The sequence below is a fragment of the Naegleria fowleri genome (assembly GCF_008403515.1).
Source record: "Naegleria fowleri strain ATCC 30894 chromosome Unknown tig2, whole genome shotgun sequence".
NCBI classification, from domain to species: Eukaryota; Heterolobosea; class Eutetramitea; order Acrasida; family Naegleriidae; genus Naegleria; species Naegleria fowleri.
In genome coordinates, this window is record NW_025407934.1 from 927168 (window position 1) to 940676 (window position 13509).

Here is a 13509-nt window from a genome sequence, read left to right on the forward strand (position 1 = left end):
GGAACAGTCTGTATGGTTGTGACAAGTTGTGTCGTGAGAGGAGGAATGGTTTCCGCAGCCATTATCCAAGCGCGTGGATGACTTGGATGCAATTATTAATAAAGACTCTTTGTTAGGAATACCATCACTGTCGAGGGAATGAACAGAACTATGGATAAATTGTTGTGGTTGGAGTAAATATATATCGGCTACATTAATGTATTTACCTTTTTCGGAAGGTGGAGTAAGTTACCAAAAACGACGGATCCAACCGTTTTGATGGAGTGTGGTGTGGAGGAAGATTGTTGATCAAAAACAAAGAATTCTCAATCTCAACCGACGGTTATCATCATGCTTGTTTCTACTAATAATAACTCACCGACGACGACAAAGAGGCCGAGCCCTAAAGCACTTCTAACGTCATGTATTCACGATTCTAGGACCACTACGAATATCATATTTGTACTCTTCATCACACAAGGTTTGCTTGGTGTGCTTGCCACGTTTTTTCTGCTCTACACGACTGGCAAAGACATTTATGTTGGAACTGAAGCTTTTAATAGGACTTTGACCGCCGATAATTTGCGAGCACATGTGGTCAAGTTGGCCAATGTTCCTTCTGTAGTGAGTGATATGACTCAATATAGGATTTACCATGCAATACCTTCCATGAATTTAACACACATGTTTGTGTGGCAGAAAATGTTGATGCATTTCCGAAACTATTTTGCAAATCCTCAAATTAATTTTCAATTTGCCCGATATGATAATAACTTTATTGGGTTTTACAACAACACCTTGGAGGTGACAGAGGAGAATGTCACCACATTCTATTCAGTGCCACTCTCAAGAGCAGAGATATTAATTTCAGAAGAAGATCTTGTATTCATTAAGAGAGTGCCTATTCTTTACCGTACTCTATCGAGACCTTGGTTAAAAGAATACTTGACCAAGAATACCTCACACCCTTATTGGTCAGAGGTCTTTGAGAATGTATATGGTGATTATGCTATCAATTTTGTTTTGCCCATTGTTTTAAATGATAGTGCAGCTGGAAGAACGAAGAAGGACTTCTTTTATGCTTCTCTTCACAACCAACCTTCTTTGCATGTCGATCACTTATATGGGCTTGTGGGAGTTCAATTTACAATGAGTTATCTGACATCATTTCTACGAAACGTTTCGAGTGGAGGACCAGAACAGTCATTCATTATGAATACGAAGGGTCAGATTCTTGCCCATAGTACTCGACAGTATGCCAACGAGAATGACCTTGCTCACTACATCACTCAACAACATTTATTAAGGAAAAATTCCTCAACCTTTCGCTATAACAATCAATTCGATGTTGTTACGGAAGGACTCTATGATCGTTATGGTTTGGATTGGGCTGTTGTTGTTGTTGTCCCGGAACGATCATTTGTGGCACAAATTTTGACAAGTGGTGTCACATCCTTTGTTCTCTTTCATTTGCAACTCGTTGTTCAGCCATTCGTAATGTTCATAATTTTGCAGTACATTTCTCGATCGGTGCATTCAATCGTAAGGAACATGAACAAACTCTTGTCACTCCAAGGACTAGAGTCGTCTTATGAAAGAAAAGAGAGCAAGTCATTCCTAACAGATATTCGTGAAATGAGTCATAGTTTGAACACATTAAGAAAGGGATTGGCCTCGCTTTCGAAATATGTGCCTCATGTGATTCAAAAGAGACTGTCTCGTACTCAGATGATACCGAAAAATTTAACAACCGTGGGAATGAAATCGAGGAATATGAGTGTTATGTTTTGCGGAATTTTAGGCTTTACAGAAATTGCCGAGACAGCAGATCATGTCGTTTTTTTGAATGTTGTCACTGAATATTTTAACGGTGTTTGCAAAATTGTGGAAGTTCATCATGGTGTCGTTGACAAGATTATTGAGGGATCTGTGATGGTTCTTTTTAAGGAAGAGAATCATGAAGTTTGTGCATGTCGGGCTGCACTAGAGATAATAGAAAGTTTAAGCGAATTTGAAAAGAGATGGGAGGAGTGTAATTTCCCAAAACTTCAAGTGAGTATTGGTATCAACAGTGGAGAAATGCTCTGTGGATGTAAGTGGTTGTCTTTTTGTTTCTTGAGAGGTTAAAGTTTCTTTCATTTGAAAATGCATGATTAAGGCATGGGATCCAATAACCGCTTGAGTTTCACAGCCATTGGCGACAACGTGAACATTGCTGCAAGATTACAACATTTAGCCAGAACCTATTCATGTTCAATATTTATTGGTGAAAATACTTTTGAGGCATTGTCAACGAAAAGGAATGAATTTCTATGTTTTTTCGTAGATTTCATCAAGCTCAAGGGAAAGAAACATCCAACCTCGGTGTACTGTTTGAGAAAGTTCGAAAGTGATGCATCAGAGGTGGAACACAAGATTTCCCACGATTTGGACTTGGCCAAACAATACATCCTTCAAGGAGAATATTTTCATGTAAGGCAGGTGTGTGAAAACCTTATCAGGTTGAATAATACCTGTACTATTACATGCCGATTGCAACAGAGATCATTAGAATTAATGGCAAGAGTAGAGCGCGGCAGTATGGCAAGAAGTCGTCTATTTCTAAGCTCCGATTGTATATCATATTCTGCGACTCTGTCTCAATAACAATCAACAACTCTTAGGAAATTTAAGAATCAATTGTTCTTGAGCTTGTTACTGAATTACGACCTTCGTCTTCTTCTTGGACCCTCTCGTTTCATATTGATGAAAGGAACTACGAGCCATCCAATGATTATTGCAAGACAAAATCCTGACATTAATATTCCCATAGCAATGGCAGCCATATAATAACTATTATACAGTCTCGAAAACGGTAACACGCTCACAAACGTTTCATTTCTATCGGTGAAACAGGTGACATTGTGGACTTTGCTTCCATTCATTGTAGCCCCTGCATACAAGTAAAATATTTCTGATTTCACACTAAAAGAGTTGCTGTCTATCAGAGTTCTAAATGTTGTGTTTGGATAAATAATACACTCTCGAGTGTCTGAAGGATTAGCCTCATCATCAAAAAACATTAATGGAAATGTAATTTTAAATTTACAAAAGGTTTCGTTCAAACTTTTCACACAATCCACTCGTGAATCCTCAATAGTACAACAATTTTTATGCTTAAATACGAGAGCATTCGGATCGTTTGCTAATCGAGGATCACTGTTTATCGTCAAATAGAAATAAACAAACAAACTCAATTGTGGAATGATGAGTAACATAAAAAATATTGTAAAAATTGAAAGGAATATAGCTTTGCATTTGATCTCCTTCTTATTTTCCTCATCCTCTTCCGCATTGAAGGGATCTATGGTGCTTGATGTTAATGATGATGGAGTTGGTGGAGCGTTTAATTCAACATCAACAGTAGTAGGTGCATTCCGAGGCATTCCTAACAGTCGGGTTAACAGTGGTGTATGGATATAATTTTGTGTTATAATAATTTCGATTCCAATGTGATGATGAAATGTTGATGATCATCATTTCCCAGCGGGCACTCTTCCTGAACGGTGTCCAACCGATCCAATTTTGGCGATTTTTTTGTTTTTGAAATTTCAGAGCGCGCGATAGGAATCCCTCTTCCATTCCAGTAGGGCGGTATGACAAAAGCGAAAAATCATGTTCATCGTCATCATCGATGATAAGACTTACTTCCATTACCCTTCCTAAGAATCAAAGTTTTTATCCGAAAACAATGCATGGGCTGAGTTATGGGATGAGTTGTTGGAGAATCAAAGTTTTTATTCGAAAACGATGCATGAGTTGTTGGAGAACACTAAACCTCAGCCTTTCTCAGTCTCTTTGAAGAAAAAATGTCTCTTTCAACAAGTTCTTCATCAATTGAGCCCAATGATGACAACAACCACAAATATGGGACGAGCCTTCCACACAGGAATGAAGAAACAAATTTGACCATGATGGTGAGCCATCAGGATGTTCAAGTCAAGCCCATTCAAATTTCCCTTCCATCCTCCTCCTCCTCCTCATCATCATTTGGATGCATTGAAGAACTCGATCTCCGTGATGCCGAAAACAACACAACAAGTAATTCCAGATATACTCTCTGTGATCTACCTAATGAGATCTTTGATGTTATTTTCTTCTTTTTATTACCATCAGCGGAAGAAAGAAAAGAAAGATGTTTCAACGACTTGTTCTCATTCCTCCGAGTGAATAGAACAATAAGATCCAAGCTAAAAAACAATGGATACTTTTGGGGATCCGTGTTTGCTCGTTTTCAAGTCTTTATGAGTTGCTACTTGATGGATTTGCCTCTCTTTTTACCTTGTGATGAGAAATATTCTAATTTTTCGAATGATGAGAAGATTTTAGAAGAAGAGAGCGATTTAGAGAATACCAATGACAACAACAAATTTTATTATTATTCCATTCATGAACTAGCAGCTAAGCAATACATTGATTGGTTGTACACATTCTGTGATCCTTCACTTATTCGAAAGTTGGAGGTACCTTTACCAGTCGATGGAAATCCACAACAAGTTATGAATTTATGGCAAAACCATTTGTCAAATATTACACATTTCTTGACCTTTCCTGTAATGGATTTTCCAAATGACAAATATTTGCAGGCTTGTAATTTTAAATTCCATTCCCTTACTCATCTTGACGTTTTTGATGGCTATGTTGATATTAGCTCAATTATAAGCAACCATCCCGGCCTTAAAAGTGTCACCTTAGATGTTCCTTCCGAAAACACATCACAACGTTTGAAATCATTTGCCGAAATATGTACCAACCAACTTCCTAATTTAAAGAAAGTTCAGCTTTGTGTGCTTCATTTGCAATTGGATGATGATGAAATTTATACTGCCCTCCTATCATTGGCACCAAAGCTAAAACAAATTAATATTTATATTAATTCAGAAGAGGACATTTCTCGTTGGAATACTATTGCACAGAATACACAATGCATGACACATTTATATGTTAGAACTGCCATGAACTTACAACTTGTGAACGATCTTCTTGCTAAAAAGTACAGAGAAGAGTATTGTCTGTTTGTTGTACCAAGTACTCTGAAACAGTTAGGTGTGCATGATCAGGTAAGTATCGGAATTGTTGCTTTCATAATGGGATTCAACTTTCTGAATTGCTTCAAGATAAACATTGGTAGCTTCTATGAAGAGGTACCTGTGTCCGTGTGTCTCAATGGTATCAATTTACCATCTTTGACACATTTCGATTTGCAAGTGAGCTGTTTGATTGGAGATAATCAACTTCCTTTCCCTAAATTACAAGCACTATACTTTGACTCTTATGGAAACGCGAAAATGCCAACTGTATCTCTCTTTGAATTTTGGGCGAATCAGCATGAAACACTACGATCATTATTGTTCAATATTATTTCAAAACCAGAGGAGCCTTTAGTGGACGTCTCAATGGAAAAAACATCAATACAATCTCCAACGATAGTGTTAAAAAAGAAACCACTGCAAATGAAGTCCGTGAATATTACCATAGAGGATTTTGAGCTTATCATTGAAGATTGTCCAAGAAACCTTACAGTGGGCAATGTCACTAAAAATGTTTCAATCACAGGTTCAAATTATGTGAACGCTGTTTCTCTGAATATGGGGTCTCATCTCGAGAGTCATGATATTTATGTGAATATCAAAAATTGTGATACTTTAAGGACATCACCGCCACTTAATAACGTGACAAAAGCAACTCAATTGATTCATGGACACTATAATTCAATTATCATTGGATCTTTTGGTGGCAACTTGGCCCTCTTACCGCACATCCAGATCATGGACATGACAGACCTTGTAAATCTCTCTTTCAATTATTCAGGAATTTTCAGCGAGAACGAGTATGACTTGGCCAATGTCATTAGAGAATTTTTAAGTAGATTTTCCTCGATCGCATGCCTTAAAGCTACCTCAGAACAACGTACCTGTGAATTTTTCAATGTGAGAAGAGAAACCCTCAATGAAGAGGTATGCAAACAAATGTTTTTGGCGACTACAATCGGAAAAGAAAACAAACTTGTGACACAAATTTCAAGGTTTCGCACAGATTCCGACATTATGCGTTTACCAAATTTATCCAGCTTAAAAATTACAGCTGGTTCACCACTCATCTTAGATCGCATAACACTTTCACATTTAAAGATACTTGACATTTCTCACTGTCAGTTGTCTGTAGAAGACGCGTCAGTAGTGGACTTGCATTGGATACCCTTTCTAAAGCATGCCATATTTGTGGGCATTCATTCTGTTGATATTATTTGCTCAGATGAACAAGAGCATCATTACCTTAAATATTTATACATTTCACAAACTAACAAACTTAATGCCAAGATATCCTTGCGTGGACCAAATTTACGTGTTGTTTGCGTAACCAAGACCGAGTTGCAAGAAAATTCCTTCATCCGAATCGTGCATGCTCCAAAACTTGTGCTTTCTGTACTGCACATTCCAAATGAACACAAATAAGATCTGCAACGGACTCCAAAATTGTGATATCAACCATTATTTTCATGGATTCCACAGCTGACAATATTTTATACATTCCGTGTTATGAACTTTATTAATTGGACTCACTAACAGCACAACTCCCATTTGTCGATATCATCTCAGTTTGAACTGACATTTCAATCATGCTCATCTCTTGTAACTGAGCTCACACAATTTCAAGTTGAACATCACATCATTTTCAGACCATGAGCTCTTCCGAACTTTTCACATTCTAAACTTGCTGAACTTTCCAAAATAGTCTGAGATGAAGTTAACCCAGGCATAATCGGATCTACAAAACGACTAATATCTTGTTAAACAAGGTGATTTCTCAAGAAAGAAAGCACCATTGATTTTTGAGAGATCATTCTTTTATAAGCATTCGTGCTGATCATGAGTGAACAACACCAAAAGAAACAATCAACAACACCGATCTTCAAATCGAACCAATAACATCCACGTAGGCTATTCATCTCCCAACTGAAATTCTTCAACATCTACCACACTTCCTAAACATTCAAAAAGAATCTTCCAAACACCCGTCCTTCCATATTCTCAAGTTTAAGATGAATCGCAATGGCTTGGAACAAATTCTGTTTAATTTTGTGACTGTTCCTAAAGTCCATTCAAGAAGAATCACAAAGAGTCGATCCATCTCCACCACCACCGATATGAAATCAAAGAGTAATACTAGGCCCGTAATGCCCAAGAATCACTCGAGGCGACCACCATCACAGCATGACCACAGAGGTGCTGTTTCTGTAGAGTTCAATCATCATCCCTCAGTGACACCTGTATCGTCTTCACACACCATGCGTCATCCTTTTCACTCTTGTCCAACAAATCCTTGTGGCTACTTTTCTCCAGTTTCTCAAAACTGTCATGCTGTGGTTACCTCCTCCTCAAACACCACAACTCATCCTCCATCACGACCCATCATGTCGAATATTTCTCATGCCATCGTCGACACAACCTTTGTTGATGGTTTGACGCCAAATGTTGTACTTCAAGAACAACATCATTTGCAACAAGTCATTCACTTTTGTTCTTCACCTTCTTCAGAGGAGAGTGTTTCATTATCGAGCTCCCTTTCAAGCACCAGTTTGGATCCTTACTTCATGACATGTCCAACTGCAGGTTTGTGTGTGAGTGGAAACACCACTCCAAAACTACGAAAGATTAGAACTTCCATTTCCATAAAAGAATTACTCAATTAAAGAGAAAGAAACTCTCTGCATATTACTTTCATATTGTACTTGAATTAAACATAACTTTCAATCCACACTGTTTTGAGTGATGACAGTGATGACATTCAAGTGGTGTGATTCATCCTCAGTTGTGGGAGTTTGATCCTCAAGTATAAAACTATCACTTTCCTTTCGTTCTTTCAATAGCGCACTGTCCATTGGTACCTTCCGTGATGAAAGAAAAACCCAAAAAAAAACCGAAACTATACCCACTCACACACGTATTGAGAGAGAGACGCTCTTGAATCAAATCTTCTCGAGTTTTATAGACTTGTGGTTGATCGATGATGAATTCAAAAAGCATCACTGATGATCATCAGGATCAACATGAGGACAAAACGACGAACCAATATGATTGTTTGAAAAAAAGAAAAAGAGGTTCCTCGGAAGAATCCGAACCATTTGAAGAAGAATCCATTGCCTCATCACCATTCTTGGACTGGAACCTAGAAGAACCATCATCATCTCTTTCAGATGAAAGTATGTTCATTCCCTCTTCGGATCATCATCCTGCGAACTATTACCAACAGCAACACAGCTACAACAACAATAACAGCACTTTATTTCAACTTCCTCTCTTTGAATCCGAACAAGACATGATCCAGGCCTCACTTTTCCAATCTTATAATCATGATGATGAGGAAGAAATCAGATCATGGAACAATCACAACAAACGAAACAAACTCTCTCCTCATTCACATCTTGTAGACTTTATTAGAGACCATATTATGCAATATTTACTGTTTCATCATTTACATCAGCCGAAAAGCTCACAACACTCAAGTCTCTTGTCGTCGCCCGAGATAAAAACCACTCCTCCAGAGAGTTCTGACCATCATCCTACCATCAATGTTAGTAGTCTAATTCCTGTTGGATTGTTATTCGACTATATTGCACAACAAGCTCAAAGACTCTATTTTAACATGTATGAACATATTCGAGAGCTAGCTCAAATACCAACATTAAGAAGTGGCAATGATGGCACCAAGTACGACGAGTGGTGTAATAATTCCCTCAAAGCCATGACCTCTCAAAATACCAATGAGTGTATACTACCCACTCACATTCAACAGACCAAGCAAGAATTATCTCTGGCATGTAATGAATTTGAAAAACTTGTCATTGAACAGTTTCATTTTCTCATGGATCAAGTCCAATTAATCAAAGGAGGTCTTGTCAATTCATCCAATTCTCATCATGCAGTCATTCCCATGATGAAGAAGTATGAAAGTATTTTACCAATCAATTTTGGATCGATTAAGCTTGTTAGTGGTGTCGCTTCGTCTGGGATTGTAGGTGATGAATCGTCAACTTCAATAGTAGATGATTCATCACTCATTAAATCAGAGAATTCTCCTATTGGGATAATGTCTTCATCTTCAACAACAATCGGTGGCTATTGTGACATGATAGCCAACGCTCCTCACAACAATTTTGATATTTCCTCTCTTTTGAACTCGTGGTTCAAATTTTCTTCTCCAACTCTATCTTCATTCCCTAAACAACATTAATGATTTTCAACTCTTTAAAAAAACTCACGAGCAATTCAATTATTGAATGGAACATTTCTTTGAGTGTGTTTGCTGAGAACTGTTCGAAGAATTTTCCGGAGGTTTGACACTCTTCTTAAACAAGAGAGATTGAATGCAAGGAATATTGTCCCACTCGGACGGATGGTTTTTGTACTTGAGAGCTAGCTCATCACTGTTCATCTCTGCAAACTGTGTCAGTAATTGAAAAATGTCCATCATGGGATTCTCCTGATTATTATGACTGCGAGTTCCACCATCATTCGTTCGTGCAAAGAAAGACTCATCCCCAAATTGCATCAGCCATTTGCAAACGACCAGAAAATTATCCACAGAGAGAACGCTGGAAAGTTTCTGACAGCAAAATCGAATGACATGATCCATTTGTAAAATATTTCCATGATAAAGCATACAAATGACAAGAGAAATGTCATTATAATCATCACTGTTGCTTTTCTGTTTTTTCAAAACGCCATAACAGCTCTGTAATAGTCCTCTAATTGCCTTTTCCTTTAAAATAATTTCAGTATCCGTTGTTTGTTTGTCAGAGGTGTCACTTTCAAAGTCATAAAGATTGAGCATGTCTTTTTCATGACTGAATCCAAATTCTTCACCCAGCATTTTCTCCAAGACTGGACTCGCAGATGAGAGAATTGTTTTGTGTAAGTGAACCATGTTCATCTGTTTTGAATCAATGATTACCTTAACATCACTACTGCTTGTTGCATCATTGTACAACTTGGAAAATAAATAACCGTGATTGAACTGTTCATGAATGGGATGTGATTGAAAATATTGTACTTGTTGTCGTTTTGAAAAAAATTGATACAATTTGTGAAGAAGTGAAGTCGTGGAAGGTACATTTCTTTGCATGGGAAGAGCATTCGTTTCATTGGACTTTTCTTCAAAATATTCCATGAGGGTTTCAATTTCTGATAAAAAGCTCATAAATTCCACATCATCTTTTTTAACGTCACGAAATTTTTCTTGAGTTTGTTCGATGAGAAACAGAAACACAAATCTCTTTACATTCTCAACAAAAACGTCACACTCCGAGTGATTAAGGCAATACAACAATTGCAATTTTTGAATGAAATCTAAACGAGATAGAAAATGAATGAGCTCTTTTTTCTTATTCTGATAATGCCCCTGTACACAATCAATGATCAATTGTACAATAGAAATTTGGAAAGTATTCATAGTGGTTAAAAAGTTAGTGTTACAAATGACGTTAGTATAGAATTTGGGTAAAACCTGTTTCAATAACGGTTCGAAACCAAATATTTCCACAGATTCATGGAGCTTGTTCCAAGAATAATGTCGAATAGGAAAAGATAGAATTGGAAGCGAGTCAAGGATTGCCTTTCTGTGTGAAAAGTAAAAATATGACGCGAAGGCACCACAAGCGATTCTATTGATAATGTCTGTGGTCATGGTTTTGATCTTTTTGTAGGCTGCAGAAAAGTGGGCAGTATCTCCTGTTGCCAGTCTATCATTCAATGAATAGTAACCATTGAAATCGGCTATTCAACAACTGATTGAATGCTTGTTAAAAACATACCGTCCATCAGTGTTAATACCACAACTGTATGCATATTGATCAGTTAGCAGTAGAGAAAGTGAGGCTCCACATGAAATTTGTTTTGGAATGAGGTTTGTTTTCAATAAAGTAAAACGAGTACGCTTTTGGCGATCTCCCAAACCGCATTCACCATTTAAATTACTTCCAGCAGTTAAGATATTTCCTCCAACATTGCATATCGCTGTGGTATGCATGAATCCACACGCAATTTTTGTGACTTTGTATCCAATTTTTAAATGAATTTTGGTAAATCTTTTCACATGCTTGATGTTTCCAAGACCTTACAAAACCATCATGTTTTTTCGTTTGGAATTTCACACTTTGTAATACTCACCTATTTGTCCTGTTTCATTGGATCCAGAAACGTAAATAAATCCATCTTGTGAAAGCACAACGGCATGATCTTTTCCAAATGAAATATCTTTTGCAACAAATGAAGCTTCTACTTTTGTGAATGTTTTGACAGCAGGTCTAGAAGATCCTTTTCCAATACCTAATTCACCCATATTATTTTTACCAGCTACAAACAAGGATCCAGTTTCGCTGATTAGGGCTGAATGATGTTCTTGACAACAAATTTTTTTGATTGAAATGCAATGGGGTGTCTCCACGTGAATGATATCATCGGAACTATCTGATTGATTGTTGATTTCTTCACTACTCGTGTTTATAGATTCCATCATCGATGATTCATTGATGTTCTCTTCTTCTGAATGTTTAAAGTCTTTTGGAATTTCAATTTTTGTAAATGTGTCACGTTTGTTTAAATCTCCCTTAATGAAGGTAAATGTGTGAAGTATTTTAAAGTAAATAAATGATGACAGGGATTTGAAAATTGTTCAGAAACATACAACAGCTAATTGTCCACTCGAATTCAAGCCTACAGTTACAGTTCAACCAGAATGTGTTTGCATATTGTTCACCAGGTGAACCCATTCACAACAATATTTAATTCCTCAAAGTCACATCACTTACCAATTCCATACAGCTCATCATCTTCTGTCAAGATCATCAAATGAAACCATCCACTACTCATCAATTTAACTTTTTTTTCAAATTTCAAAGGTTGAAAAACTTCCAACTTGTCTGCATGCGTCAAAACTCCTTTAAATGAATTAAATCCACAAACAAACACTTCTCCACCTTCTGAGAGCATGACACAATGATAGGCTCCACAAACGACCTTCTTGATCATGGTTGGAATAAAGTATTCTTGTTGTTGTTCCTGTTCCTCCGATGAAGAAGGAGAAGAGGTTGTTGTTGTCGTTGTCGAATCTATGTGTTGATGAATATTTTGAGTAGTGGCAGCAGAAACAGTCTCCTCTCCATCATTCCTATCATTGTCATCATCACTTCCTCCTTGATTTTCCAATATCCGATTCAAGAATCCTTTGTATTTGACAAATCCACCTCCGATCAAAGGCTTTCTCTCAAAGAGGACCATCCGTGTAGGAACCATTCGATTCGTAAAGTCATTGAGACCTGTCCCGAGAGCTCCATACTTGTTTTTTCCAGCAGCAAATAAGAGGCAAGAAGCATCGTAATTGGGAGGAAGAAGTGCATGCGAGGAAGAGGAGGAGGAGGAGGATGAACGAGTGGTGTGAGTGGTGTTCTTCCTTTCATTGTCGTCAATGACGTTGAAAGCAGAGATTTCCGACGATGAAGGCATCAACATTTTTTGATGAGTGAGTTCTATCAATTGATGGCCACAATTTAATACAACAACAATGAAATAATATTATTATCAATTTCAAACGACGAAATTATCGATGGGATCAAGGAAAGGTTTTGGGATTGAACTTATAAAAAGTGCGTCGTTTCGCTGTTATGGCGGACCTGTATCAGCTTTTTAAAATCGCTCTCGACGCCGAATGGAAGGCTTGCAACAAACTCAGAGCAAAAAAAATAATTTGATCCTCTCATCGGAATTATTGCCATCTCCCAGTAGAACCATCGTCATCCTTGATCATCATTAGAGTGAGCTTACTGAGATCTGACAGCAACATCTAGGAATTTGTAAAAAATCGTATTTATCAAAAATATTACACTTAATCGGAAGTCTGTTGAAATCACTACTATCATCAGAGCTCATCACCGCTAATATTAATCTACAACAAGACCGTCATTATTTGGAAAATGGGAAATTCATTTGCTAATGCTTTTGTTGAAAAACAAAGAGCTCTCCAATTGGAGATGCAAGACCGTATGGCCATCAATCAAAAGAAATCACAAATGGCCATGCAGGAACGAATGAAGAGAATGCAAATCGCTACTCAAGTTGCTATGGCTAGAGAAAGGTTTTGGTGGTTCGCAGGATTTCATGCATTCATTACAACAGGAATGGCCATCAAGAGAAAGAATATCCCACCCGCAGCAGTTTTGCCCTATTTGGCGTTCACATTGGTCACCTTGTATCAATGGGACTTTGCCTATGGAAACAAATTAGAGAGAATTGAAAAGATTTATAACAAGGTGCAACAAGAAGAACATTGGTATACTCCTGTCGATCAAGAAGCAAAATAACATAAAGAATGATCCATTAGATCCTCCACCACAAAACTGTATTTGCAAACTTTTGGAAAATACTACTAAATTAGAATTCATTTTTGTATTCCTGCACCTCCTCAATTAAGAAATGCATAGTAAATCACTATTGG

The 13509-nt window shown here is 37.4% G+C and overlaps 7 protein-coding genes across 7 annotated transcripts; 5 read left to right on the forward strand and 2 right to left on the reverse strand.

Annotated features, from left to right (window-relative positions):
* Positions 1–330: 330 nt before the first annotated feature.
* Positions 331–2625, forward strand: FDP41_000713 (uncharacterized protein; the record flags this gene model as incomplete). The annotated part of the gene is made up of 2 exons (XM_044710841.1): positions 331–2071; positions 2138–2625. The coding sequence occupies 2 exons, from the start codon at positions 331–333 to the stop codon at positions 2623–2625; spliced, it is 2229 nt and encodes a 742-aa protein (XP_044569527.1).
* A 56-nt stretch (positions 2626–2681) lies between these two features.
* Positions 2682–3404, reverse strand: FDP41_000714 (uncharacterized protein; the record flags this gene model as incomplete). The annotated part of the gene is made up of 1 exon (XM_044710852.1): positions 2682–3404. One exon carries the CDS (start codon positions 3402–3404, stop codon positions 2682–2684), a length of 723 nt encoding a protein of 240 aa, XP_044569528.1.
* Positions 3405–3827: 423 nt separating this feature from the next.
* FDP41_000715 (uncharacterized protein) lies at positions 3828–6473 on the forward strand (the record flags this gene model as incomplete). Its single annotated transcript, XM_044710863.1, has 2 exons — positions 3828–5078; positions 5136–6473. 2 exons carry the CDS (start codon positions 3828–3830, stop codon positions 6471–6473), a joined length of 2589 nt encoding a protein of 862 aa, XP_044569529.1.
* A 587-nt stretch (positions 6474–7060) lies between these two features.
* FDP41_000716 (uncharacterized protein) lies at positions 7061–7711 on the forward strand (the record flags this gene model as incomplete). The annotated part of the gene is made up of 1 exon (XM_044710874.1): positions 7061–7711. One exon carries the CDS (start codon positions 7061–7063, stop codon positions 7709–7711), a length of 651 nt encoding a protein of 216 aa, XP_044569530.1.
* A 317-nt stretch (positions 7712–8028) lies between these two features.
* FDP41_000717 (uncharacterized protein) lies at positions 8029–9252 on the forward strand (the record flags this gene model as incomplete). The annotated part of the gene is made up of 1 exon (XM_044710885.1): positions 8029–9252. One exon carries the CDS (start codon positions 8029–8031, stop codon positions 9250–9252), a length of 1224 nt encoding a protein of 407 aa, XP_044569531.1.
* A 39-nt stretch (positions 9253–9291) lies between these two features.
* Positions 9292–12527, reverse strand: FDP41_000718 (uncharacterized protein; the record flags this gene model as incomplete). The annotated part of the gene is made up of 5 exons (XM_044710896.1): positions 9292–10759; positions 10832–11132; positions 11187–11625; positions 11704–11732; positions 11828–12527. 5 exons carry the CDS (start codon positions 12525–12527, stop codon positions 9292–9294), a joined length of 2937 nt encoding a protein of 978 aa, XP_044569532.1.
* Positions 12528–12988: 461 nt separating this feature from the next.
* FDP41_000719 (uncharacterized protein) lies at positions 12989–13375 on the forward strand (the record flags this gene model as incomplete). Its single annotated transcript, XM_044710907.1, has 1 exon — positions 12989–13375. The coding sequence occupies one exon, from the start codon at positions 12989–12991 to the stop codon at positions 13373–13375; it is 387 nt and encodes a 128-aa protein (XP_044569533.1).
* Between the last annotated feature and the right edge of the window lie 134 nt (positions 13376–13509).